The sequence below is a fragment of the Takifugu flavidus genome, chromosome 18, assembly GCF_003711565.1.
Source record: "Takifugu flavidus isolate HTHZ2018 chromosome 18, ASM371156v2, whole genome shotgun sequence".
Lineage (NCBI taxonomy): Eukaryota > Metazoa > Chordata > Actinopteri > Tetraodontiformes > Tetraodontidae > Takifugu > Takifugu flavidus.
The window spans coordinates 242,597-268,206 of record NC_079537.1 but is presented as its reverse complement, the minus strand read 5'-3'; the positions used below and the strand labels follow the sequence as shown (position 1 = coordinate 268,206).

General features: G+C 38.9%; 2 protein-coding genes and 1 long non-coding RNA gene across 10 annotated transcripts in view; 2 read left to right on the top strand and 1 right to left on the bottom strand.

Annotated features, from left to right (window-relative positions):
* The first annotated feature begins 991 nt into the window (after positions 1-991).
* Positions 992-4,643, top strand: LOC130514480 (G-protein coupled receptor family C group 5 member D). The gene is made up of 4 exons (XM_057014088.1): positions 992-1,400; positions 2,109-3,253; positions 3,491-3,546; positions 3,686-4,643. The coding sequence occupies exons 2-4, from the start codon at positions 2,146-2,148 to the stop codon at positions 3,755-3,757; spliced, it is 1,236 nt and encodes a 411-aa protein (XP_056870068.1). The 5' UTR covers positions 992-1,400; positions 2,109-2,145; the 3' UTR covers positions 3,758-4,643.
* LOC130514479 (RNA binding protein fox-1 homolog 2-like) overlaps positions 4,464-25,610 on the bottom strand; it is a 45,887-nt gene continuing 24,740 nt past the window's right edge. For 2 of the 8 annotated variants that reach the window (XM_057014086.1, XM_057014084.1), the window contains exons 7-13: positions 14,255-14,342; positions 13,911-13,967; positions 13,561-13,717; positions 12,369-12,411; positions 8,627-8,739; positions 8,379-8,451; positions 4,464-8,228 (exon numbers count right to left, since the gene is read on the bottom strand). In XM_057014086.1, the coding sequence (XP_056870066.1) occupies positions 8,184-8,228; positions 8,379-8,451; positions 8,627-8,739; positions 12,369-12,411; positions 13,561-13,717; positions 13,911-13,967; positions 14,255-14,342 (576 nt within the window). In that variant the 3' untranslated portion in view covers positions 4,464-8,183. Of the gene's footprint in view, positions 8,229-8,378; positions 8,452-8,626; positions 8,740-11,953; positions 12,412-13,560; positions 13,718-13,910; positions 13,968-14,254; positions 14,343-25,610 lie in introns of those variants that run through there. The other 6 variants (XM_057014085.1, XR_008947005.1, XR_008947002.1 and 3 more) reach the window with 6 other exon arrangements.
* Positions 23,390-23,955, top strand: LOC130514482 (uncharacterized). The gene is made up of 2 exons (XR_008947007.1): positions 23,390-23,666; positions 23,820-23,955. It is a non-coding gene; the product is annotated as an uncharacterized LOC130514482 (long non-coding RNA).

Genomic DNA, 25,610 nt, shown 5'->3' with positions numbered 1-25,610 from the left:
AACTCTTGAGAGGAGTTGACCTGATGTGCATCGTCACATGCACATATCCTGCTGTGTACCAAGTGGTTCAGGACTTTAAAGAGAGCTAATCTAATGGCATCCTCCAGAGATCTGTTCAATCTCTATGCAATCTCTGTGCTGCACTATCAGCCTCTCAAAGTGCTTCATAATCATAGAGGTGACTGGTCACTGGTCAACAGTCATATAAACTGCTGGAAGAGAAAGCTTTTTGGACAAGATGATGATAAATATCTACATCGTAGAGTCTACAGGTAGGATGGGAATATAGCTTGAGTAAGGAATAGGTTCAAGATGCTGGTGAATACAGAGAAAAGCTGCATTTAGATCCTTTGAGTACCGGTACTTTTCATGGGACTTTGTCTAGTCTGGCAGTCTTCCCTCATGTCCATCACACTCCTCTGTTGTGTGTGTAGATATTGGGGTCCGGTGGGGACAGCACATCTGAAGTTGTTCTTTTTGATTCAAGGGAAGCAGAGGTGACAGAACAAAACAGTGCTCCTAACAGTGGCAAGGGATGTGTAAGCTAGAAAATTGAAATCTTAAATTTACTTTACCTCACACTGCATTGTTAAAAGAATAAGCTGGCCTACAAACGGAGCTGAAGAGAAAAATGAAGAACTTGCAAAATTGCCTAAAAATCCTTATCTTATCTGTATTTATTTATTCTGTTTCTATACTCTGTATAGGTTGCTACTACAATTCAATTTCCTCACGGGGATGAATAAAGTACATCTTAATGTTAATCTTAACTGGTGTGTGTGTTCTACACACACAAATACAGAAATGATCGAACTGTTGTTTCTTAACATGTGCAGGCTTGATTTGAGGTATGATGTCAACTGTGGATGCAACCTCCCTGCAGTGAACACACCCTTTTGAATTTTTGTTGCTGTAATTTACTGGTATCCAGGAGGAGGACGGTTTACTCAATCTTCTAAATAACATTCACTGTTCTTCTCATCATATAATCATGCAACTCATCTTTCGGGAATACAGAAGGCCTCATCATGACTGCAGATAATCCAGCACATTTAAAAACAATGCAAATTCTGATCGGAAGCAGAGTCGTTGGCAGGGAGGAGTGAAGTAGTTACTTCCAGGTGTGAACCCCCGCCTCTATTCAAAGACAGAGAGATGGTGGTGAAAGGCGGATAGGAGTGGTTTAAATACTAACCTCAAGAGGAATTGTTCAGGTTCACACGACACAGCTTTATGCATTTCAGATCTCAGACTAAACCATTACCACACAAAACCTGGTCATCCTTGCTATGGCACATGGATAGCATTGTTTCACAATAAAGGTTTTTCAAATCAAGATTACTGGAGGTGGACATGTAAAGGCCTGCATCACAACCCTAACCCTAATCCTGCGATAACAGGTAGGTAGAAGCAGCTTGTTTTTTTTTCTATTTTTGGTGGGCTCGGTCGACCTTTTATGATGGTAATTCTCAAAAGATATCAAAGATTGTTCTTTTATTAGAGGTGGTCCATTCCATTGTCATGGATGTGATACTCACAGCAAACATTGTATGTTCATTTATTACTCTTTTGATATAGATACAAATGCAGTGTATAACTGAGGAAAGTCACTGTATCTCCATGCTATGCCCCAAACTTACATTTGAAATAAGAGTTTATTCTGAGCTGACATGCTTCTCTGGCATGTTGTGGCATGTTTGTAAAGTACACTCCTTTTTCTGGCTGTCAGAATATTCAGTTTTCTTCTAACCTTTACACAGACATGCACAGACAGCAATAAGTAATTGAGTAACTAATAGTTACTCAAATATGGTGCTTAGTTTAGATTGCTAGATAGTTTAGTATGCTATTTCCTATGCTGTAGCATAATAAAGATTATGCCTTAACCAGAAAATTATTTTAGTACAATCTGGAGATTTATTTAAAAAATAATGAAATTGCATGTTATTGAGGTCCAGAGAATGGACCTTAGAATGGATTATTAATTTTAGAACTGTCTATACCAACTAAACTTTTTTTTTTTTTTTTTTTAAATCTTATTTTGTTGATGTTTTCAGTCTTGTTACCTCAGTAGCTATTTTGTACTGATAGGCTTCTTTCTGCTTCAGGAAAACAGGCCACCCACCTCAGGACGACTAAATAATCATGGATATTATTTTCAAGAAGCACAACTCTCTGTTCACGCTCTTACTCCTCCATGTTCCACTTACATGTTTATGTCAGTCCTCCAACAGCAGCTCTACCATAACAGCCACCTCTTCTCCTCCATCAAATGACTCCCTGAAGATACCAGGATGTGGGACTGGACTAGACCCCATGTTTAGGTACCTTTGCGACCGACAGGCAGCATGGGGTATTGTCCTTGAAGTTCTAGCCTCATCAGGCTTCCTGTTTAGCCTGGCCCTCCTAATTGGTCTGCTGGTTTGGTCGATATGGTTCTGTCTTTCATCCAGGAATCAGCGTAGCAGCATTGGAGGCATTGTGGCATCCATGTCCATGTTCCTGTTGGCTACAGCTGGGCTCTTTGCAACAACCTTCTCATTCATCATCCGGCTCACCCCTCAGACATGCCCCACAAGGGTCTTTCTTTTTAGTGTACTCTTCTCCCTTGCCTTCTCCTGTTTACTGGCACGGTGTCTCACTCTGCTCGGATTTGCTGCAGCCCGGGGATGGGGGGAGCCGGGTGTAGCACTAGGGCTGTTTATTGTTCAGGTGATCATCTCTACCCAGTGGCTGCTTATTGTGTTGGTTCGTGATAAAAAGTCTTGTGAGATCACCCAGAATGAACTAGTCATGTTACAGATCTACGTGATGTGCCTTCTGGCAATTGGCCTGGTTTTTTCCATGCGCTTCCTGTGCCGTTCATGCTTTAACTACAGCTACAGCTACAAAAAAGCTGCCCGTTATCGTGGCAGAATCCAGTCCATACTGCTTAGCATCACTCTGTTACTTTCCACCTGCATATGGATGGTATGGATTACCATGATCCTTTGGGGAAACCATAATGTGGGCCGCCAGCCTCAGTGGGATGACCCAGTGCTCACTATCACCTTGGTGGCAAACGGATGGGTGTTACTAATGGGTCATGGACTCTCCCAAGTTGCCTCCCTCTGCAAGGGAGAAGCCAAGTCCAAGGACATGCCTCTAAACTTTTCAGGTTGGACCAGTCCCAGTGCCGATATTCCCGGGCTAAACAGCCCAAGGGAAGGGAGAGACAATGAAAGCTTTGTGGTGGATGGTGAGAACAAGAGAGGTAAAATGTAGTTCATAGGAATTTGTATACTAATTAGCACATCTTACTACTATAGAAAAGAATTTGTGGAAATACCTTGGCTTATTTTTTCCAATCATGCATTTCAATTGTATATTGTGGTTTGCAGTTATTAGAGCACAATTTGAAATTAATTTGAAAAGTTGTAAAGTGAACTACATCATTAAACCTGGCTATTCATGCAATGATCTGCTAAAATTTGGTGTGCGGTCCCTTCAGACAGAAGAGGAGTGTCATCACTGAGATCACCTTATGAGTCCGGCTTCTCCATGACAGTGAGTAATAATATTGATATTACACGTTAAGATTATGCACTAACCTGGATGCCATTACAGTCCAGAGATACTCAAAGGTAATGGAAGATGATTTTTAAATTCTCTGACATGTGTGGGAAATTATGTTTGTGCTTTTCAGGAAATCGATGTTGGCAAGGACTTCAGTATCCCTCGCCCAAAGACCACCAACTACAGAGAACCTTATGAATAATATACTCTGTTAAATTCAACTACTGTAATTTGTGCAAGTAATGTAATTAAGTATAACATGTACTATATATGTAGTGCATGTAGAGTACATGTAATCTCAATTGGCATCTTGTTTCTGATTGATTTAAGCACTAGCCGCCAAACTAGCATGAGATGAATGAATAACATAAATGTATAAATTCAGAAATTAAACATATAAATTAAATACATGTAAAAAATAAATTAATATGTAAATAAATGCACATATACATAAATAGTCCAAATATAATCCCTATACACCAAAATGTATGTATTTATGTATATGTACTTGTGTTTATTTACTTATGCCCTTTATGCTGAGCAGTTATAAGGAAACCTAAATTGATTTTTAATTCACATCTCACTGGATAAAACTAATGCTATCCCTGTCGCCTCAAATCAAGCCAAAATGTTTCCTTTGAATATATATCCAATCTGCCCATTATAAGTATTTCCATGTTTGCTAAAAGGGGTTTATCTATGGACTTTGAGGGGGCCAGTCCATCATTTTCAGTGTTTTAGACATCTTTGTGTCCCACACAGCTCCAGCAATAGTTAGAAGTATGTTGATATTAATAGTAAGTTCAACTAGAGCAACTCAAACCTATTCCAGAGAATTAAAAATCTCATTTTGGTTCTATTTCTGATTTACTTTCTTAGCACTAACAGAGTCAATAATCAACCAAAGATCACTTTAAAAACCAGTTTATGTATTATATACATTTGATCATGATAATGATGAGACTAAATATAAGGCAGAAAATAAAACATGTGAAAATACAAGTCTCAATGAATGTTCTCAGTCTTCAAAGTTTAGAGAATGAGAACTGAAAAACTAAAGGAAGTCCAGTTAAATAAAGGTCAATAAATCTTCAAGGTTGAGAGAACTCTTGGCTTGAGAAAATTCAACTGGACTTCCTTTAGTTTTTCAGACATTTCATCCAAGGGGCTTCTTCGGTTCTAAACTAAGTGATGGGAATCCCAGAGATACCGTACGTACGTAAATATACTGTGTTGCTTAACAGAATGGTCGTAGAAGCCTTTACTGGCCAAACCAATGCAGTGGATCATAGCATCAAGTTCACTCATGAAGATATCAGGGACAACATTTTGGCCTTTCTGGACCGTACAGTACACACTGAAGCTGGCAGAAGCTTATTTTTGACTCCCGTTATCGTCTACAAAACAGGCTGGGTATTATAGGAACCCTGAACCACAGGGCACAAACTGTATCTTCAAAGGATCAGGATAAGTAGGAGAACTACGTCAGAAAATCTTTGAAAAGGTGCTGTTAAGGTGCCTTTCTTAAATCCACAAAGAAAAGCAAGAACTAACCAGAGAGATGAATCTGAGATGCAATGCAACAGCGTTGTCATATCATACATAGCAGTTACATCGGAATATCATTTACTTTTTAACAAAATCAAAACAAGAACAGCATCCCTGTCCATTTTAAACCTGGCAACACACTCGGACAGAGACTGGTCCACCTAAAGGACAAAACAGCCAGGCATAAACAAAGTCATGTGATTTATGCCATCCAGTGCAGTGAAGAATGTTCAGATCTGTGCATTAGTGAGAATAAACAGCCACTACACACAGATGTATGGCCCAAGACAGGAGAGACAACTCCTCAAGACAGTATTCAGCTGTCCATTTACTGTCCATCATCACTGAACAGAAGCGAAGACTTCAGACACAAGTTGCCGGCTGTTTACCATGCTGTCCTGTGATCCCTTCCCAGAAAATTTCACAATTATTCACACAAGATGACCATTTTAACAATACAAATGACCACCAACGACAACTAATGGACGATATCAGTAAACCAGCACAGTATATATAAAACTGGGATTCCCATTTAATTTACAACTGAAGAAGCAACTTGGATAAGAGCTTTTCAAAAATACATGTTATAAAAAAAAATACACTTCACTTGGATAAATGAGACTTACAACTCATGCGCACACATGTGGAAAGAATCTGTACAAAAACAAAAGCTCCTTCGAGATGCAGCACAGAGCAGAGAGTAGAGACGAGCAGCCGAAGCCAGCTCCACAGCGTCATGTGAATCCTTCTGTGAATGTGTTCGTCTTACTGGTACCAGCCAAGAAAGTATTTTGCTCTTGCGTTCTCATTCAAAAGCAATACAGAAACAAACCACAGGTAAAAAAAAATAAAAAAAAATCCCAGCAAATTAAATTTTACATGGCTGATATGACTTGTGATTACGCAATACACAAGCCAGACGGGCACAGAGCGGAAATAATCCGCATTATTCCTCCTGCTCCTCACTTTTTCTATTTTAGCACTACAATGGGAAATTATGCATGAAAAAAAAAAAAGTCACACAAAGGCATGCATAGGGACACTTTCACAACACTTGAGGGTAGTAACACAGGAGAGGCTCACTGGACTAGAGGTTTCACAATAATAGTAGTGTTTGTAGTTTAAATATGTGTAATGAAAAACAAACAAATATTTTTGATCTTGACCAAAGAACGGATACCAAGGGCATTAATTCCATTTTTGATACCAGCAATATTTCTAATCAGTCAACCAGAATTAGAATTTAGTATTTGGTTCCAAATGTAAATATTTTTACTTGCTTTTTTAGTCTTTGTCATATAACTGTATTGTGTACATATGACCAAAAGCCTCCATACCTTTTTAACAATCATGACATTTTACATTAATACTAATTCATTACTCAGGATGTCAATAAAATGTAAAAATAAATAGCAGAGACCTTCAAGTGCTCCACATGTTGGAACTTCTTTTTCAACAAGACTGACATTTGCTTACTTAAAAACAAAGATTTTATTCACAGAACCTGGGACAGAAAAAATAATACACAGTAAATATTCACTTATCCTATTTTTCCATATATATTTTGACACCATTAATGTGTAAAGCAACACTGCTCTCTGCCTGTGACCACTGTGATAAGTGAAAACTAAAGAGAAAAGTTTTGGGGTTTGCTAACTTGTGATTAACAACTAAGCTGTTCAGCATCTCCATTTCCACAGCTTTCCCTGGACTCTTCCCACACAAAGACATAATTTTCATCTACTTTAACTGCTTTTTCAACAATCCGCCTTGACGCCATTTGATCTGATTTCCTTATTTGCAGCCAACACAATACACACATATAGCATTCTTCTTTGCAATGTCACAACAAAAAATAGTGAAAAAAATCAAAATGAAGAGGGCTGTCTTTCCGTTTCTAGAGACTGCTTCAACACGGCACCAATGAAAACTGCTTTAATCCACAAAAATGGAATTGTATAAATAACAAGGCAGCAAAATACAACATAAAAAACAAGAATAACCTCAAAAAAGTACTTTTTTCAGAGAATCTTTGGAGCAAACAAACAAACAAAATAAGATATAACATATTGAGAGTATCTGCATGCATAATACTGATACAAGACAGTGGTTTGGTCTATAAACTGGCTTATGATACTGTAAAACTGGTAAGAATAGGAGTAAGAATATTTAGCTGTCATTGTTTCGACATATTCATATTAAACTAAAGCATTCTGTTGCCTGATGTTGGATGAGAAAGAAGTAAGAAGCAGCAGGTGGGGAGGTGCCATAGAGGGCAAAAAAACATCTTAGTGTTAATGTTAGAACTATAATTGTGCACACCTGCAATTCAAACGTGATGATTTTCGTTGACTTGATGAAACATTTATTTCATCTATTTAATGTGTCTTAAATGTTTTTTAAAAAGGGCTTTCACCCATGCACATTGATTTTATGCTAGTTTCTTTCCTCTTATTATTTTTTTAAAGAAAATTTTGTTCGGCAATGTAGCAAGACCTTATTTTAAAATTAAAAACATTTTCAGAAATGTTTTCTCCTAGCATGTTTCCTCAAACCCCAATACCTATATTATCCAAAACATATCGCAGTGTTTCTTTTGGGTCTTGGGTAGATGGGCAATATGTACGGTATGTCAAGTAGTGTTTAAACTCCCAAGTACCTTTTTCAAATAAAGGTCAACAATGAAGAACACAAAAGAAACTGTTCATTAAAAGCAAGGCATTTTCAGTTTAAAGATAGGTAAAATTTAAAGTGTGTATTCTCATCAGAAAATACCAGTCTTTCTCTGTCACTTTCTTGTAGTGTGTAAGAAGTCTGAATATGCAGGCATTTGTGTGACGATCACAGTGACCACCACTCTGTGTGTGTGTGTGTGTGTGTGTAAGTATGTGTGTGTGTGTGTGTGTGTGTGTGTGTGTGTGTGTGAGAGAGAGAGAGGGAAGGAGAAATTAATTTGATGATACTCACAACAAAAACATGACAGAAAAGAAAACAACCATCTATATGATCAGCTGGGGACATGGCCGGGGATCTGGGAGTTTTGGAGCTATTGTAAATTTCTTAGGTTCCAATATGAGGTTTTAATAAGGAGCAAACCGACTATATCCTGACCGGTATATACTGGCCTGAAAGAGACAGAAGAGAGAATCATTTTAGAACATTTAGTCTCAGTATTTATCTATTCTACAGCCAAAAACATTTATGCAATACTGATGTGAATATTAAAATCCTCAAAAACAACTGATGTTTCGCTGCAGTCATGTCAGTGTTCTCACCATGGCTCCAACCCCATAAGCAGCAGCTGGAGTTAAAGCATGGTAGGGATCTGTGGTGTATACACGGCCATAACTAGTAACACAGAAACAGACAAACGTTACTTATATTAAAGGTTACATACATTAATCAGATAAATTAAGCAATGATAATGTGACATTTTGGTTCTGTTTTTCTCTCCTAAAATTCATCAGTCATCACAGTTTCCTTTTGCAGTTGTGTGTACAATATATGGTCTAGTTGAATTCACCTGTCACTATAGGCAGCTGCTGCTGGAGTTGCTCCGGTTACTGTGGCAGGCTGAGTGTAGCGATAGGCAGCGGCAGCAGCAGCAGCAGCGGCAGCAGCAGCAGGATACCCCCCCTACAGAATACAGTAAGGAGAAGTCAAACTATGTCTGGGGGATAGAGGAAGCTGGACAAAAATAGGTAATACTTTATTGCATCTCTGGAGGTAGTGTGGTTCTGGTTGTGATGAGAGTGCTTTATCAGTGAGACAGAGGAGAGGCTTTGACAGTTGAAAGGCTGAAATATTACATTGAAGAGATGTTCCCGAAATCACAGCTCACCTTATAGAGAGAATGACAATAGTACGCTCAGGGTCTGATTTGCCAAAAGTTTGCGAGTTCTAAAATGTGTGCAAACTTGATGTCACCTGCAAAAAACTGTGTAAGCTGATCTACTAACGGTGAGCACTGTGAGCACACGGTGAGCACACAGTCTTATGAGAAAAGCAACATGCGCTGTCCATTTAGCACCTTGACCTTAGTAAATATGACAAATGGGGCCTTTCTGCCCAGGTGAGCAAAATACTGGGAGAAGGATATGCAGATTAGAAATGTTAGTACACACCGGATGATTTATCAGACCTGGAAGTATTTGTGGAGGTTTGACTGCATCTAAACATAGAACGTTGGAAGGGCAGGTGCAAATGGCTTAACACACAGTGGCTGCTGTCATTTTCACCAGGAGACACAGCAACAATGAAAAAAGTTGCAGTTGCTTTTTCAGTCAATAAATTGGGAATGATAGAAGAAAAAATTGAGACATATTGAGGCATGCCGCCTAACCAGCCATGACAGTTTAGGCTTGCTCTCAGATGTTTTAAATGCTATTTTGGGCCAAACAGTTTCATCAAGCCAGGAGGCACTGAATGACTCAGCGCTGACCAGCTGTTTTGGACACTGCCTCACCTCCCATGCAATAGATGGTAGCCTCTGATCAAGGGCTGCTTTGTGTTTTTGGTTCTGCCAACAACTTGTTATTATGATCTTTTTTTTTTACATTACATGCCTCAGGTCTTACCACTTTCTTTTTAATTCCTCCACTGTTGCCTTTGTTTTCTCGATAAAGTTTCCTTATCAAGCTACATCAGATTTCCTTTTGTGATGTCCTCTACAAGCAATTCCAACTCAGTTGGATCAAATTTCATTTTGCATGTTTGTTCTTACTCTACTTTTATCATGGTGGAAAAAGCAGCAGAGCGCAAACTCCTCATTTAAATACTAATCTTTGCACCTGTAGCCACTTGTGCAAATTCTTTTAGTAGATCACCTGCAAAATTCACACAAATCAAACGTGCAAAATATTACCATGAGCATGCAAATTTTTTGACATCTTATTAAATCAGTCCCATACTATTTTATCTACAAGGCAAACCTGTTTTTATCAAATATTTTCTGTTAAAAAGTCACTGATTGGAAATAATTGAGAATCACTAATAACTTGTCTCTAACCACTCCAGTCAAGTTTATAAAAATTCCATTTTCCTGAAAAAATAAAGTACAATAGAGGACATAATAGTTTATATTTTCCACATTTAGGTAAAGTACAATTATTTGACGTCAACAAGTCATGTGACAAGGTGTGGTTTTTCACAATTGTCAGCTCTAATAGTGCCTGTGGCACAGCTTGATGAAGAGATACTGTATAACTGCTACACGGCTACATCTGTTTATTAGCCTCATATGTCATAACAGTAAATAAGGTAAACAGTAAATAAGTAAATATTTAAAGGTTTAGATGGAGGTGGCAACAATATCTAATGCCACTTAGATAGTAAATATTTTTGATGTTTGTACAGGATATTGAGAGTGCATGTAGCTAATGCATAGCTGAGCAGAACAGCACAATTGTCTTTAATGAAACATATTATCAGAGTAGATCCAAATGTAGGTCAAGGTAGCAAAGCAAAACAGTCGACAAGCATCAGCTATGTATTTAGTGCGTAATTAGTTGAAAAAGACATTCACAAGTAACTGCTCATACTCCAATATCTGATCCTGAAAGCGTCAATAAAATTCAATTCAGCTGTATTACTTCATATTTGGTTTAAGTGGTTCTGCATTCTGATGGCGCAAAATCCTTTTAAAAAAATCATTTGTGGAAGCAGAATCCTTCTGCATGATCATGGTTTTATTAGTTCCCAAGTGAGCATTCAAAGGTTTAGAGGTGAATTTTCTTTCAGACAAACTTGTTTGTCCTCTATATTAGTCCTGCAAAGAGCTGGCGAACGCATACCCTGTCTCTCACCCAGAGGCAGCTGGGACAAACTGCCATCAAATAGGGATAGGGTTCTTTCAAGAAAACCGGGTGTGAAATTGGGCAACCTTTTGGTTTGTCATAGGGTCAAATATTTTGTTGTATTTAAAAACTAAAAGTGGGCAATGGAAATGCTGAAGTCAGCTTAACTGTTTATTTATGACAGCCATTGCTATAGTAATAACAATTTTGTTATTACTGATGTGTACATCATTGCCTGTTATGTAGCTGGTTATATTATATAACAGAATAAAGGGACACAATTAAAAGAGAACAAAAAGCAGGAAACTATTCACACACGCAAACATACACACAGGCCTACACTGACTGCAAATCTCACAATGTGACTGCATGCAAAACCCAAATTGCATATGCAAAATTAGACCACTACATAAATACTGTGTACACCAAAGCATAAAAAACATCTCCCTGACACAACACTGTCTAAAGAATAAGGTGAAGGCAGAGTGGGGCAAGGAAAAGCACAGGGTATTAAAGGAAGGAGGAGGAAGGCCTTCTGGGTGAGTTAAGGAGTAACAGCACTATAGTGCACCCACATGCAGCACCTAATCAGCACATGCTTCTCTATTCACCCTGGGTGGGAAATGGGTTTAATTGACAAAGAGGCCATGTTCTCCATTTACGCTTGAAGAAGCGTATCTCAACCCATGCTCACACTGACTGAAATGTTGTTACAATATCTAATGACTCAAAAATTAAAAAAAAAAACTTGTACCATCCTAGGTGCATCTAAGGAAACAGATCTTTGTATTCTCCTTTTTCTTAACTGAGGAGAAAAAGAGAGACCAGGTTCTCTTTTGAAGAAAGTGGTAGGAAAACCCCACATAATTTAGTAGTAAACAAACAAGCAGAAAAAAATGCACATCTCAGTAAGTTAGTTGAAAAACAAAGAAACACTCAAAGCAGCAGTGATCTAAAAAGTTCCAGATCAGATCAGAATATACGATTCATAAGATCAGGGGAGGTAGTACAGAGGAATAATGCACACTATGGGTTTGGTGTCGAGTTGACCCTACCTGAGGCAATCTGGCACTAAGGACTGAGTCCTGAAACACTAGTCTAGAGAGAACAGAAACAACTATTGTCAACCGAATGATCACACTCACTCCTGTTTGTACACACACTCACACATCAACAGTCAAACACTTACATCCACCCACAGAGCAGCCTTTATACTTGTGTTACCAAGTGTCTATACAACTCTTTTCAACCAGTTGTGTTTAAATTTTATAGCAAAGCTTGTTGGTGAGCCATGCACTGTCTGTAAACTGCGGGCTTATTTACAGTACCTTATTGCAGGCAGCTCTGTACAGCACATGACTGCACACAACATGCAGAATCACTCACAGAGAAGAAGAGCAGGAAGAAACTGTAAGGTGTGAGAGAGGCATAAAACAATGTCTGTGTTGGGCTTCAGGTGAGTGTACTTACATATAAGTCTGCAGCACTGTAAAACCCATCCTGATACACCACACTGAGGATGAGAATAGCAGGAGAGAAGGACGAATGGGAGAGAAGGGTACAGTGGCACAGCCAGTGGCATAACCAGTGGTGCACAGTCCCAATGTCAGAGTGGATGAATGTCATAACAGAAAAAAAACACAAGAGAGAAGGAGAAAGTAATTCATTATTTCCCACCCATGCGGCATGCAGAGAACACAAATTGTACAATAAAAATTAAAATGTTAACAGACTTTTATCCCTAGTGCAGTTAATATCTTTCAGTAAATATTTCTTAATAAACTGAATATAAATATGGCTCTGATATATTTAGAAACTGTCACAGATCCTAGCTAACTATTTAGCAGGAGACCTTTTTCGTACTTCTTCCTATATTGCTTTTAATGATCCCAACTACACATGAGAACCCAGATACTCATGTGAGTTAATGAAAATTGAAGCAAAACATCCAGATATGCAATATATTGTTAAACATGGTTAATAATTCAAAATCATTCAATAAAATAAAGCCACAATTTAGATGAACACTTGAAACATTGCACTAATAACAGACCTTTTATTACTAGATGAGATATAATTTTAAGATGTTTTAGAAATATAGATTCTGGAGCTGTAAACCTGCTAAATGTGTCTTATACTTGATATTTATTTTACAAAGCAATTACAATTATCTCCCAATTGCTTCTTTATTCTTTGCAGACATGATATCAATAATCAATGATTTCAGGTAATCATTGTGTATTTAATGCCACACCAGTTATAAAAATACATAGCATTTGCAATGTAAAACAACCATACACTTCAAAAACCAAGGAGAGCAGAGCCTGGCAGAGCCCATGTGAGGACAGTCCACTCCATGCAATGAAAAGCATTATATTATATACAATCAGACAAACAGTGCCTATGAAAACCACACAGACACACAGACACACACTGCATAATGTCATGGCACATGTGAGCTATATAAGAGAACCCCAATGTGCTGAACAGCTTTCAATGTGGCATAGCTGCTGAGAAGGAGTCAAACAATGATGTTTGAGCATGACAACATGGACACTGCTGTGATAAACACATGAAACATGACCTGCATGAAATTGTTGGAAACCTATTTAAAAATACAATCATATATAGTGTTATTAAGACTATAACACACATCTCTCACCCAGGGTATGCAGGGATGGCTGGCTGTGGCAGAGCAGCTCGCACTGCACTGTACACAGGCCGACCTCGGCCCCTGAGGTGGGCACCACGAAATGCTGCAGCTGCTGCTGCTGCTGCTGTAGTTGCTGCTGCTGCAGAGGGATAAGGAAAGCCTGGAACTAAAAATCAACAAACAAACAACACATAAAACAAAAAACAAAATGTGGTTACCGGCAAAGACAAAATAAAGAGAAAAACCATAGTCGAAAGCCTTTGGTAGCATAATATAGATAAGGTGGGAACAAATGCAAATATAAACAAAACAAAGTTAAAAAGTGCTCAGATTTGGTCCATAATGTAGCAGAGTCATACCTGCATAGAGCTCTGGTCCATACACAGTTCCCACCATTGGACTTAACTTCCACGCTGCTGATAGTCATACAGGGAAAAACAGGCTGTTCATTATTGTGAACAGTCTATTGTTATACAGCTGCATTTCCCAGAAGACTTTTTGTCTAGTTCATAATAAACTACTGTAGTATTGTCAGTCATCATATCACTGTGAGGTAATTCCAGGCTCAAATCAGATGGTCACTACTGTCACAATTCTACATTATTGAAATTTCTGTGTTGCTTTTACTCACTAAAACCCAATATTCATGATTGCCTTTATACTGTATCTCTGTTTGCCTTTCACAAAAAAGGAAAGTTGTTACCATAAGGCAGCGTGCTGAGAGCATCTCCATTTGGGAAGGGACTGACCATTTTCTTGTTAGTCATCACTCTGGCAGTGGCATTGTTCACCTGAGTGTAAAAAAGATAATTAAAGGCATAGCTCACAACATAAAACAGAAATACACAAATCCAAGGCCAAGAATGGGACTGTGGCTTTGTGTTCAGTTTTTACAGTGCAATGATGTGCCCTTTACAGGTATATGAATCAGATATGTTAATTTTGAGTAGTGGGGTTACATAGTTGTATACATTTACCGCACCACGGTAGATTTATGTTACAGTTAAGCTAGCTTGATTTAATTATTATTACTAACAGAATTTAACAGAATTAGGTATGACTGTCAGTGATTTTTTTTTTTTTTAAATGAAGTATTTACTTTTAGTCACAGTGCATTGTTCTCGAATATGTTGTGTTTTTAAAAAATAATCTATATGAACAGAGGAGCTGCATAAAGTCTGTAAATATAAGGAATGTCAAATATAACGTGCCAAACAGGCTAGAAGAATTAAATAATGCATGCTAAATGTCCCGAAGCAGAGTAGTAGTTTTTCATGGTGTGATCTAATAGGTTTCAATATTTTGCTCATGGTAGTTACTGTAGGCATACTTTTAGTTCATCGTCATCAGTAAGCATTTTTATTGGTATATTTGCAGGGATGTCCCAATCACATTTTTTGCCTGTCATTTGATTTTGATTATCTGCCGATATCACCTCACATTCTGGTACGTTGGTAATGCAGTAAAAAACAAACAATAAAGCACATTCAAGTTGTCCCTTAAGGTTATTTTTGTTATTGAAACACTGAACAATAGGTATATCTCAATATTGTGTCATACTTATAGCACCACCAATTTGTAACGCAAAGTTACCTGCACTATATTGCCAAAAGTATTTGCTCACTTGACTCGCTTATGACCTTAAATAACATCCCATTTCTAATCCATAGGGTTCCATATGACCAAAGGCTGTCCACAAGATTCAGGAGTGCGTTTATGGGAATTTTTGACCATTTTCACTTCTGGGAGAATGCCTGGCTCTCAGTGTCCACTCTAATTCATCACAAAGGTGTTCTTTCAGGTTGAGGTCAGGAATCTGTATAGGCCAGTCAAGTTCATCAACATCCAGACTCTGTCTTCCATGTCTTTATGGACCTTGCTGTACCCTTGGCACATTACAGTCCGACAAGTATCGTTCTCCTGGCAACTGCCAAACCCAGACTCCTCCATCAGATTGCTAGATGGAGAGGCGTGATTCGTCATTCCAGAGAACGCTTCCCCACTGCTCTAGAGTCCAGTGACTGAGTGCTCTATACCACAGCATCCGACACTTTGCACTTGGTGATGTACAGTATGGCTTGCATGCAGCTGCTTGGCCATGAAAACCCATTGCATGATGCACTGCTCTTCAGTTAATCTGAAAGCCACATGAAGTTTGGAGGTTTGTGGCGATTGACTCTGCAGAAAGCTGGCAACCTCTTCGCACTATTCGCCTCAGCATGCGCTGACCTCACTCTGTCAGTTTTCTGGGTCTACCACTTCATGGCCAAGTTGCCATCATTCCCAAACACTTCCATGTTCTTATAATACAGCTGACAGTTGACTGTGGAATATTTAGGAACGAGGAAATGGCACAACTGGATTTGTTAAACAGGTGGCATCCCATATCATACTATCTCCGGAGAGTGACCCACTCTTTCACAAATGTTTGTAAAAATATACTGGATGCCTAGGTGCTTCATCTTATACACCTGTGGCCAAGTGATTGGAACACCTGATTCCCATTATTTGAAAAGTTAGCATATACTATTGGCAATATAGGGTATTTTGAGGTGCTAATGCATTTTTAAAAAGTTGGGAAACTTAGTATATAGATCCAAATGGGTGGAAAATTCAACACTATATAATTAACCAAAATGGAGGAATTTTATATGTGAGGGCTTGCCCAATTAAAACAATGGTATCAAAACAAACTATTATTTTTCCCACGGTGCAAAATCCCCCATCTGCACCTTAATGATCTGATGATCACTAAAAAACTGTATATTTCTATGCACCAGTACGTAACGTTACATTTTTGATACATCAGTGATTGGTTTTCACCTGATTCCAATCCTTTGAAAGATACATGATTGGCCCGAATTTGCATTTGCATGATCGATTAGGGACATGCCTACATAATTGATAAGATTGCTTTTATGTGTACACATCAGAAAATTACTGTATGATATGATCACCAGCAAATTCTAATTGCACTAATATCCTTTGTAGTCAATGAATGTTTGGAGTGCAACAGAATTAACTGGTGTAAATGTCTAGTCAGTGGTGTAAGAAAACAGTACTTGCTTGTTTGTCTTTGGTGTGCAGATGTATATTATAGTTTACCTGTGTTGTGTGTGATATGCATGCAAGCAGAATTTTCAATACAAAGCATCACACTCTGCTCCCTTTGACTTGTTTTGATAGTCTTTAAGATTAGACCATTGCTCCTTTAAATAAATAGCCTTTCCTGGCTAAAGCGATTTTGTTTACAAATCAAGAATTTTACCAACTATGGTTTTATAGTATTTACCCATGCCACATATTTGTGTACGTGTGTCACAGAAAACAAAAACAGTAATACAGGATTAGAGAATATTAAAAAAAATGATCCATTGTTGAATCAAAAACAAATTTTGTGGTTTTACATACATTAAATAAATACATAGGGAGAAAAAAGGGGTGTGTAAAACATCTGTTTTACAAAATAAATAATCATATAACAGAGAAACCACACACAGCCAAATACGAGTTCTCCGCATGACCAAGAGTGAGTAACAAACCCAAAAAATAAAAACTCAGCCAATCAGCAAGCACTGGATGCAGCATAGACCAATTAAAATAATTGCATGTATTATATATGACAAAGATGAGACTGTTAAGTGTGGATGCAGGTGAGAATAAAAACAGGCAGTCGATATACCACACAGAAGAAAAAGGTGGAATAAACACAAAGGGATAAGGAGGGTAACACAAGATATAATTTTAAAACATATTGCTTAAAATAACATCCAAACAAAGGTGCATCATTCAAATGAGGCCACACTTGGTGAACATTCTTCTGAAAACAACCTTTAATGTGCTAAACACAAGCACTAAAGGATGGAGGGAAAGAAAGAGACAGTGAACCTGGAGGGGGGGAGAGTGAGAGATATCTTAATTTTCAAGGAAAGAAACAAAATAAACATAAAACTGTATGCCAGGCATAACAACTATGCATCGCCGAGGCTAATACGTTACTACTACTAACACAGACAGTACAGAGAAAGCCTTTGTAAAAACAGCTTCAAGAGCCATTCTGTATGCAGAAACTAGTTACATGCATTGTAAAGGTGTGGTTTTGGCCCAGTCTTCTAAACAAGCAGTCTTCTAATCTTGAAGTTCCTGTGGGCCTCTTCTATCGAACGAGTTTTAGATCTTTCAATAGATTTTAAATTGAATTCAAGTTACGTGGTTGGCTGGATATTTCATCTTCAGTTTCCTGGTATATGGCAAAAGACTTCTGTCAAGAATGATTAGTCTGTAAAGGTCTATGGAATATACCAATAATGTCTACTGAAAAACAGCCCCAACCTTTACTGCTGGTATGTTGTTTTGGGAAGATATGCGGTGCCATTTTTCCTCCAAACATACGTATATAACATACCGTACGTAACCAAACTATTCAAGTCTCATCCAACCAGACTATAATGAGTGCATGTCTGTGAATTAAAATACCATCAATAAGTTAATGGATATAAGGAACTCAACTTATAAAGTGAAAGTCATATATTATATATGATTATTACAAAGAGATTAATATTTTTCAAGTGTCTTTGAATTTTGATGATTAGGATTAACAGGTAACAGGTCAACAGAGAGGGTTAATTATTATTGTTGTTATTATTCCTGATGTGAGAAAAAAGATTGTCACTCATTGCATTTAGCACCAACTTGGGGTACATTCACAATCCAGGCAGACGTTGCGCAAATCTAACTTTTTAGCAACTAACATCATATCAGATTTTTTTTCCCAACTCAGACACACAGTGGCTATACAGGTCTGATGTTTTCTTATATGAACTCGGCCTAACCAGTCAACTATCACTTATTCCTCACTCACTGTTGCCTTAGAGGATTTCCTTTCTACAAGAGTCTTGTAGAGAGGTGCTGGCAGTTGTAAAGAAATGCTTTGACATCTAACATGTTTGGGTAAACTTTCTGTCAACTGCTCGGATCAAGATCCTGCTCCGACTTCACATCCATGCATATACTCACATGCACAGACTTATTAACCCTTGTTCAGAAGAACCGCCCAGTGTTCCAGGAAATACCTTTATAGATCTTTTTTAAACACTTAACATGTCAGCTGCATTTAAAAAAACCTGAAAAGTTACACAAAAAATCTGATCTTACTTAAAAAGCTCAATTATGACCTGCATTGTGAATGTAGCATTGTGGTTTCTTTTTTTTTTATCTTCAAAGAGTTTAATTATCTTTAAAATTCACAGTGAAAAATACTGCATAAATATCAGCTTTTGTTCTGAGGGTGTAACTATGTTTCTTTGGTGGTATTGTGATAACTATATAATAGCACTGTAGACCATTCAGCTTTTTTTTTAATAATGAGAAAGTGTCCAATATTAATAGTAAGTGTAACACTATAAAATTTCTATTTCAGGGATGGGGTGAGAGTGGGGTAAGAATAGGTCAGTCCAGTGATGAATGTTTGAACTTACCGTGGCCGTAGATACAGCAAGTGGTTACCGTAGAGACTGACAACAACACACAGAAGTCGTCAGGGAAACAGAAAAAATATAATAAATAAAGGAACACATAATCCTAGAAACAAAAACCTAGATGCCCCATGTGAAATAAAATACTGACAGCAGCCATGTAACAGAATATAAAAAAAAAGAGAAAAAGGGAAAGGGGGAAGATGATGCTTAAAAGAGCATAGTGCATGTTTACAATACTCAGAAGATAACCTGGTCCTCTGACATAAATTACTGTAAACTATTGACAAAACATTTCAAAAAATAAGACAGTAAAGGAGAATGGAGATCAAACCCTGGCCCCACTCCTGGATGTATGACTAAAAACTACATTACATGCCGTCAAACAACAACAATAGGCTGGGTATTTTTCTAGATTAAAATTTAAGTAAATACAAATAATTGTCAGGAATGAATCAAAGATGAGAAAAGAGGTTGGATGCTCGTTTTAAAATATATAACAAACCTTTATCTATGGCAGTTGATATTTTTCCACAATTAAATAGTAAGTGAACATTTTTTAGTAATGTTTCATACTTGAATGGATGCTCTATTCTGTAGAGGAGCACTGTATATCAAAATACTAGGATTGTCCAAAATGTAGTATTAATAATGATGGTCCTATTTGACTCCTATTTGAATTGTTGATTTAGTTTTAAAATTTAAACAGACACTTATGATATAAACGCAAACCAATTAAAAAAAAAAAATTACACCAATTAACTGACACATTTCAGATTTTGCAAGATAATGAAAAGAGCAGGATTCAGTGTCTTGGTGACGCACAGTGGTTCAATGGTGTGTGTGTGTGTGTGTGTGTGTGTGTGTGTGTGTGTGTGTGTGTGTGTGTGTGTGTGTGTGTGTGTGTGTATATATCTTCCTCGCCCTCAGGTCCTCTACCAGAGGCCTGGGAGTCTGAGGGTTCTGCGCAGGATCTTAGCTGTTCCTAGGACTGCGCCCTTCTGGACAGAGATCTCTGATGTGGTTCCTGGTATCTGTTGGAACCATCTACTCAGATTGGGTATTACTGCCCCTCGTGTCCCAATCACTACTGGGACCACTGTTGCCTTCATGCCCCACATTCTCTCTATCTCCTCCTTCAGCCCTTGGTACTTCTCCAGCTTCTCGTGTTCCTTCTTCCTTTTGTTGCTATCACTTGGGATTGCTACATCTATCACCACCACTGTCTTCTGGTGTTTATCTACCACTACTATGTCAGGCTGGTTGGCCACCACCATCTTGTCAGTCTGGATCTGGAAGTCCCCCAGGATCTTGGCCAGTCCTCTTCTAGATATCATTCACCCACGCTTATCTAGTCCGAATGCCATCCCAATGTCTTCGCTGTAGATCCAAGTGAGGTAAATCAGGTAGTCAATGTAACATTCGTTCTTGGCATACAGCTTGATGTCATCCATGTAGAGGAGGTGGCTGATGGTTGTTCCCCTTCAGAACTGGTACCCTCTTTGTGATGATCTGGCTGAGGGGGTTTAGGCCAATGCAGTGTGCGGCATTGAGTCATAGGCTTTCTTGAAATCAATCCAGGCCGTGCACAGGTTGGTGTGCTGCCTCCTACAGTCCTGATCAATTGCCCTGTCGACCACTAGCTGGTGCTTGGCACCTCTGGTATTGTTGCCTATGTCTTTCTGTGCTCTGCTCATGTATTGATCCATATCCCTACTGATCTTAGCCGCTATGATGTCTGATGGAAGCGTCCATGTGGTGCTGAGGCAGGTTATGGGCCAGTAGTTGGATGGTATTGTGCCCTTCTGGGGTTCCTTCAATATGAGGAGTGTCCGGCCCTGGGTTAGCCACTCTGGGTAGTTTCCCGATGTTAGCAGTTAGTTCATCTATGCTGCCAGGCAATATTTGAACACTGAGCTAAGAGCTGCTTCTTAGTCAGTGAGGATGTGGGGTTTCGAACCAGTTCTCCCACATCCTCTGCATGTACCCTTTCTCACTAGGGTTACTACCATGGTAACACTCCATCAGTACCACATTCTCTGCTCTGCTCCATGAATGCCTTACTCCAGTGGCCAATGTGACATCAGGTTGCCCTGACGGGGACCTTGCTGTCCCAGGCAACATCCAAACCACTATATCTCTTTCATTTATTTTTTAAGTGCATGTAGCATAAAGGGTCTTGCCTAAGAGCCCACTTGGATTTGAACTGCCAACCAAAGTCAGTCAAAACAGTATAAACCACTGAGCTATCCAGTATACATACATACATACACACACAAGTCTGTGGGATAGGCTTGTTTTAGATAAAAGAGAGGAAAGCACAAGCAAGGCAATAAAGAATAAGGTAGAAAAGTGCAAAAAAATATTGAACCAAAATGGTTTTAGCCTATTTTTATGATGATCCCAGCGCACGTGTTATTCCACTTGACTCAGATTTAGAAAATGATGATTTTTTTTTTCAAGGAGGTAACCGGCACCCCAAATACCCCCATCAACCGGCAAACATGTGTTATATGCATATTTTTACATAATTACATTTTTTATAATGTTTCCAATAAAACCCTATTTTGAGGCATATCAAATTTAGACCATGCACAATGGTAGATTTTCTATTAAGCAGGTTAAATCTTATTCGGAAATGACTTTATTATGTTGACATCAGACAATGTATGGAATATGAGTCGGTGGTTCTAGCAAGTCTCCAAATTTCACCAAATTCATGTCTGTTTAATATTACTCCTGCTAAAAACCTCTGTACAATAAATAGGCTTTGGAGTACAAAGATAAAATTTGGAATAGTAACTGTTGAAAACTTTTTGAGCAAAATCTTTATCCATCATTTCAGCTTCCAATGAGACCTTAAGCTTCATATCCACTCTCCAATTTTAAATTCAATCTTGTTTTTCCGATCAGTTTTTTTCATTGATCTTGCCTGGCATTTGGCCACATTAGGGCAATTTAGTAACAGAAATATTATGTCAGACAATGAAACCATATACTTTCAGATGTTAGTTTTCATTTGGGTCAAATACCTGTTCAAATTTGGGCATTTCTTTATGTAGGATTCTCCACAAAAAACCTTGTAGGCGGGTACAGGTAGCCAATGGACCTCTATCAGCAGTGGAGTGATGTAGGCCCGCTTCAGTTGGTTGAAGACATGCCATTGTATTCTGGACCATCTGAAGTGGCTTCGCCACACACCTCACCACACCTGTTATGTCACTGCAACAGTCACATGGCTCATACCAGTGGTCGAGTTAGGAATGGCCTACGATTTGTGATGTTGAATAAGGCAAATGGCACCAAGGCTGTATGATCAGAAAAAGTCAGTTGATCACCAACCATGACTCCAAAATTTCCAACAGCCTTGGTAGGAGGAAGAGACATGGTGACAATTTCGGATGTCAATGTTGTGATGACTCTATTAATTAGTTATGAAAACCAGGACCTCAGCTTTACCAAGGTTAAATGGAAAAGCCGTGTTCCTGCATCCATGCGGATATGTCCGAGAGACAGTTTAGGATTTTGAGACTGAGGGTTCATCTAAGTAAAACGAGAGGTACAGCAGGTTGTCATCTGCATAGCAATGGTATAAAAAAAACATGCGATCCTTGGGGGACCCAGTGCAGAGCTGGTGAGGTGAAAACTGACCATGCCATGACACCCCGAATAAACATCTAGATAGGTAAAATTCAAACCAGGAAAGTGCACTGTTAGCAATGCCCATGCCAGAAAGAATAGAGAGAAGGATGCAGTGGTTGACTGTATTAAGTGTGCTGATAAATCCAGCAAAATGAGAACGACTGAGCAGATGCCGTTTTGGGTGTCTCCAACACAGACAGCAGGTCCATTGTCATGGACTGGCCATCTTGAAACCAGAGTGGTTCTGTTAAGGAGGTTTCCTGAGAGGAACTCAGTGATCTGCTTCAAATCCGCTCATTGGTGGTTGGGATAAGGTCCTGGGCAGGGTGGGCAGGGTGTCGGACAAACTGAATTGTAGCAACACCAGTCTAAACTTAAATGTCAATCAACAAGTTTACAAAAGGCAAAGTATCCTAATTTATTTTAGCACAGTGATAAAAAGGTTAGATAAGCACAGCCATACAAAACCAGCCATGGGGAGGCAATGGGGAGCCTACAGAATAGACAGAACCATAAATAGTTGAGTATTAATGATCAGACAGATCTTGTCAATCTAATATAAAATTTGTGATAAAATATATGTGACCCAAATACTAGTGAAACTTATTTTTCTCAATGAGATGGCATACTCAGATATAGATGCAATGAGGGATGAAAGCTTCCACCTAATTATTTCAGAAAATGCATGCAAAGACATTGTGAGAACTGGAGTGATATCAATTACAGTGGGACCTCTACTTAGGAACGTCTCTACATGCAGAATTTTCAGGTTACGAAACGTCTCAACGGGAAAATATTTCCTCCTGTTACGAAAGAAATTTCAGGATACGAAAGGCAAAAATACGCTACCGCTGCTACTCGCAGCTCGCGGAGTTTAGCGAACGCAAACATGCTTGTAGCTGCTCTGCCAATGGCTATCGCCTAGCATCTTCCTGTTATCCCATTGGCTAGGAGGGATGTCAATATGTACAGGTATGTGTGTATCCCAGCGTCTTCTTCGTTTAACTTTTATTCGCTATGGACCCCAGGAAAGTGATGGAGAAAAGTGAAAAAGAAGAAGAGAGCTTTTTTGTCCATACAAACGAAGCAAGAAATAATAGAAAAGCATGAAAAAGGGATGCATTTGGTTGATCTCGCCAAAGAATATGGAAGTAAATGGGATTTATTGTTGGTGTTCGAATGTTTGTCCATTAGATGGCGGTGTTACCACAAGTGTTAACGTTCATTGCTAGTAATGACGGCTAATGTAAGATTAGACTGTAATAAAGTTCATTTTGTTCCTGGAGAAGCCTTGCACTGAATTCCTACATTTATTGTGCAGTAATCTAATTGCAACATGTATTTGTTACATGTTTTGATGCATTTTTATGATTTATTAAAATAAATTATGTCAGAATTTTGGGGGGCTTGGAACGGATTAGGGCATTTACATGGAAAACGCATCTCTACGTACGTAATTTTCAGGTTACGAAACAACTTCCGGAATCAATTAATTCCGTAAGTAGAGGTCCCACTAGTACACTGAAAACGATGGACTGGTCCTGTGAAAGTCTTGACCTTAACCACATCAAGTAAATTTGGGGAGCTTTGGAAACTTAAACTTAAGAGAAGCTTCCGTTGCAGCAGGGACAAATTACAATTTTTAATCGGACTAGTCACTAGGTTGCTGTGAATTAATTTCAAATAAACATGGTTAACTATAATTCATTTTTGATTTATGCTAACCGCATTTCATTTTGCATGAACAAACAGACTGAAGAAAGAAGGAAGGGTGGTTTTTCACAAGCCAGGTGACACGTTAATCGAAGTGCTAGCAAAATCCCCCACAAACTTATATGCCATTTGTTAATGCTAATTTGGTATCTTTACCTGGAAGTGCTTCTTTAAAAAGAAAACTGCAGCATGTGTATAACACTTTGTTGGTCGAACTTTGGATTTTTTTGTACATTGAAAGGACCAACATGGCCTTTAGCATCTTTCTTCCTTATTACCGTATTTTCACGACTATAAGGCGCACCTAAAAGACTGAGATTTTCTCAAAAATCGACGGTGCGCCTTATAATATGGAGTGCCTTGTGTGTGGAATGAGTTCCCAAATCTGCTGTGCGCCTTTGGTGGGTGCACTACGGTAAACGCTCCGCCAATCGATTAGCGGCACACCTACGTGTAAGGATCCTCTAAAAGGGCACCGGTCAAGCGAGACGCATATGAATGAGCTTTACTTTAAACTGCAGGCCAGCGAATATGCGGCTGAAAATGGCAATCGAGCAATCTTACTGTTTTCGCTTTATGAGGAGGCGGCATCTCTCCATACGCGCAAGGACAACTGTTGCGCAGCGGCTGCCCGCGGATTACCAGGAGAGGGTGGCCATCTTCCGCACCTACTGCCGCGACAAGATAACCGCGCCCAGCCACACTATGACTTTTAACATCCCTTTGACCCACAAAGTGGAGAAAAAGGGACCAGCACGGTGGCGATACGCAAAATGGGGCACGAGAAGTCGTCGTTCACCGTGGTTCTCGGCTGCCACGGAAACGGACAGAGCGCTGGATGACGGAAGGCGAACACTCCTTCACAAAGACTATGAGGCAGCGGCGGGCAAGTTATGCCACCATATGCGGGTGGATTGTAGACGCATGGGCTATGATACCGTCTTCATGTATTGTAAGAGCTTTCACAAAATCAACGCTGAACCGGAACCGGTCGGTGAGTCCGATTCAGATGATTAAGAAGAGGAATTTGGGATGTTGGACATTGAAATAGTGCAGCTGTTTAATTCAGATACAGAAGATGAAAACTTTGATGGTTTTGTGGCAGAAGAATGCATATTTTATTCAATAAATGTGTCGAAACTCACTGTTTTACTTCCATTGTCATTTACTGTATGTTTCAGCATGCGCCTAATAATACGGTGAGCCTTGTGTATGTTTTAAATGCAGAAA

Excerpts from the sequence above, each read along its gene's own strand:
- LOC130514480 (XM_057014088.1), top strand. The coding sequence starts at position 2,146 with ATGGATATTATTTTCAAGAAGCACAACTCTCTGTTCACGCTCTTACTC. Across the intron at positions 3,254-3,490 it reads GGATGGTGAGAACAAGAGAG|ACAGAAGAGGAGTGTCATCA; the intron begins GTAAAATGTAGT and ends CGGTCCCTTCAG. Across the intron at positions 3,547-3,685 it reads AGTCCGGCTTCTCCATGACA|GAAATCGATGTTGGCAAGGA; the intron begins GTGAGTAATAAT and ends TGTGCTTTTCAG.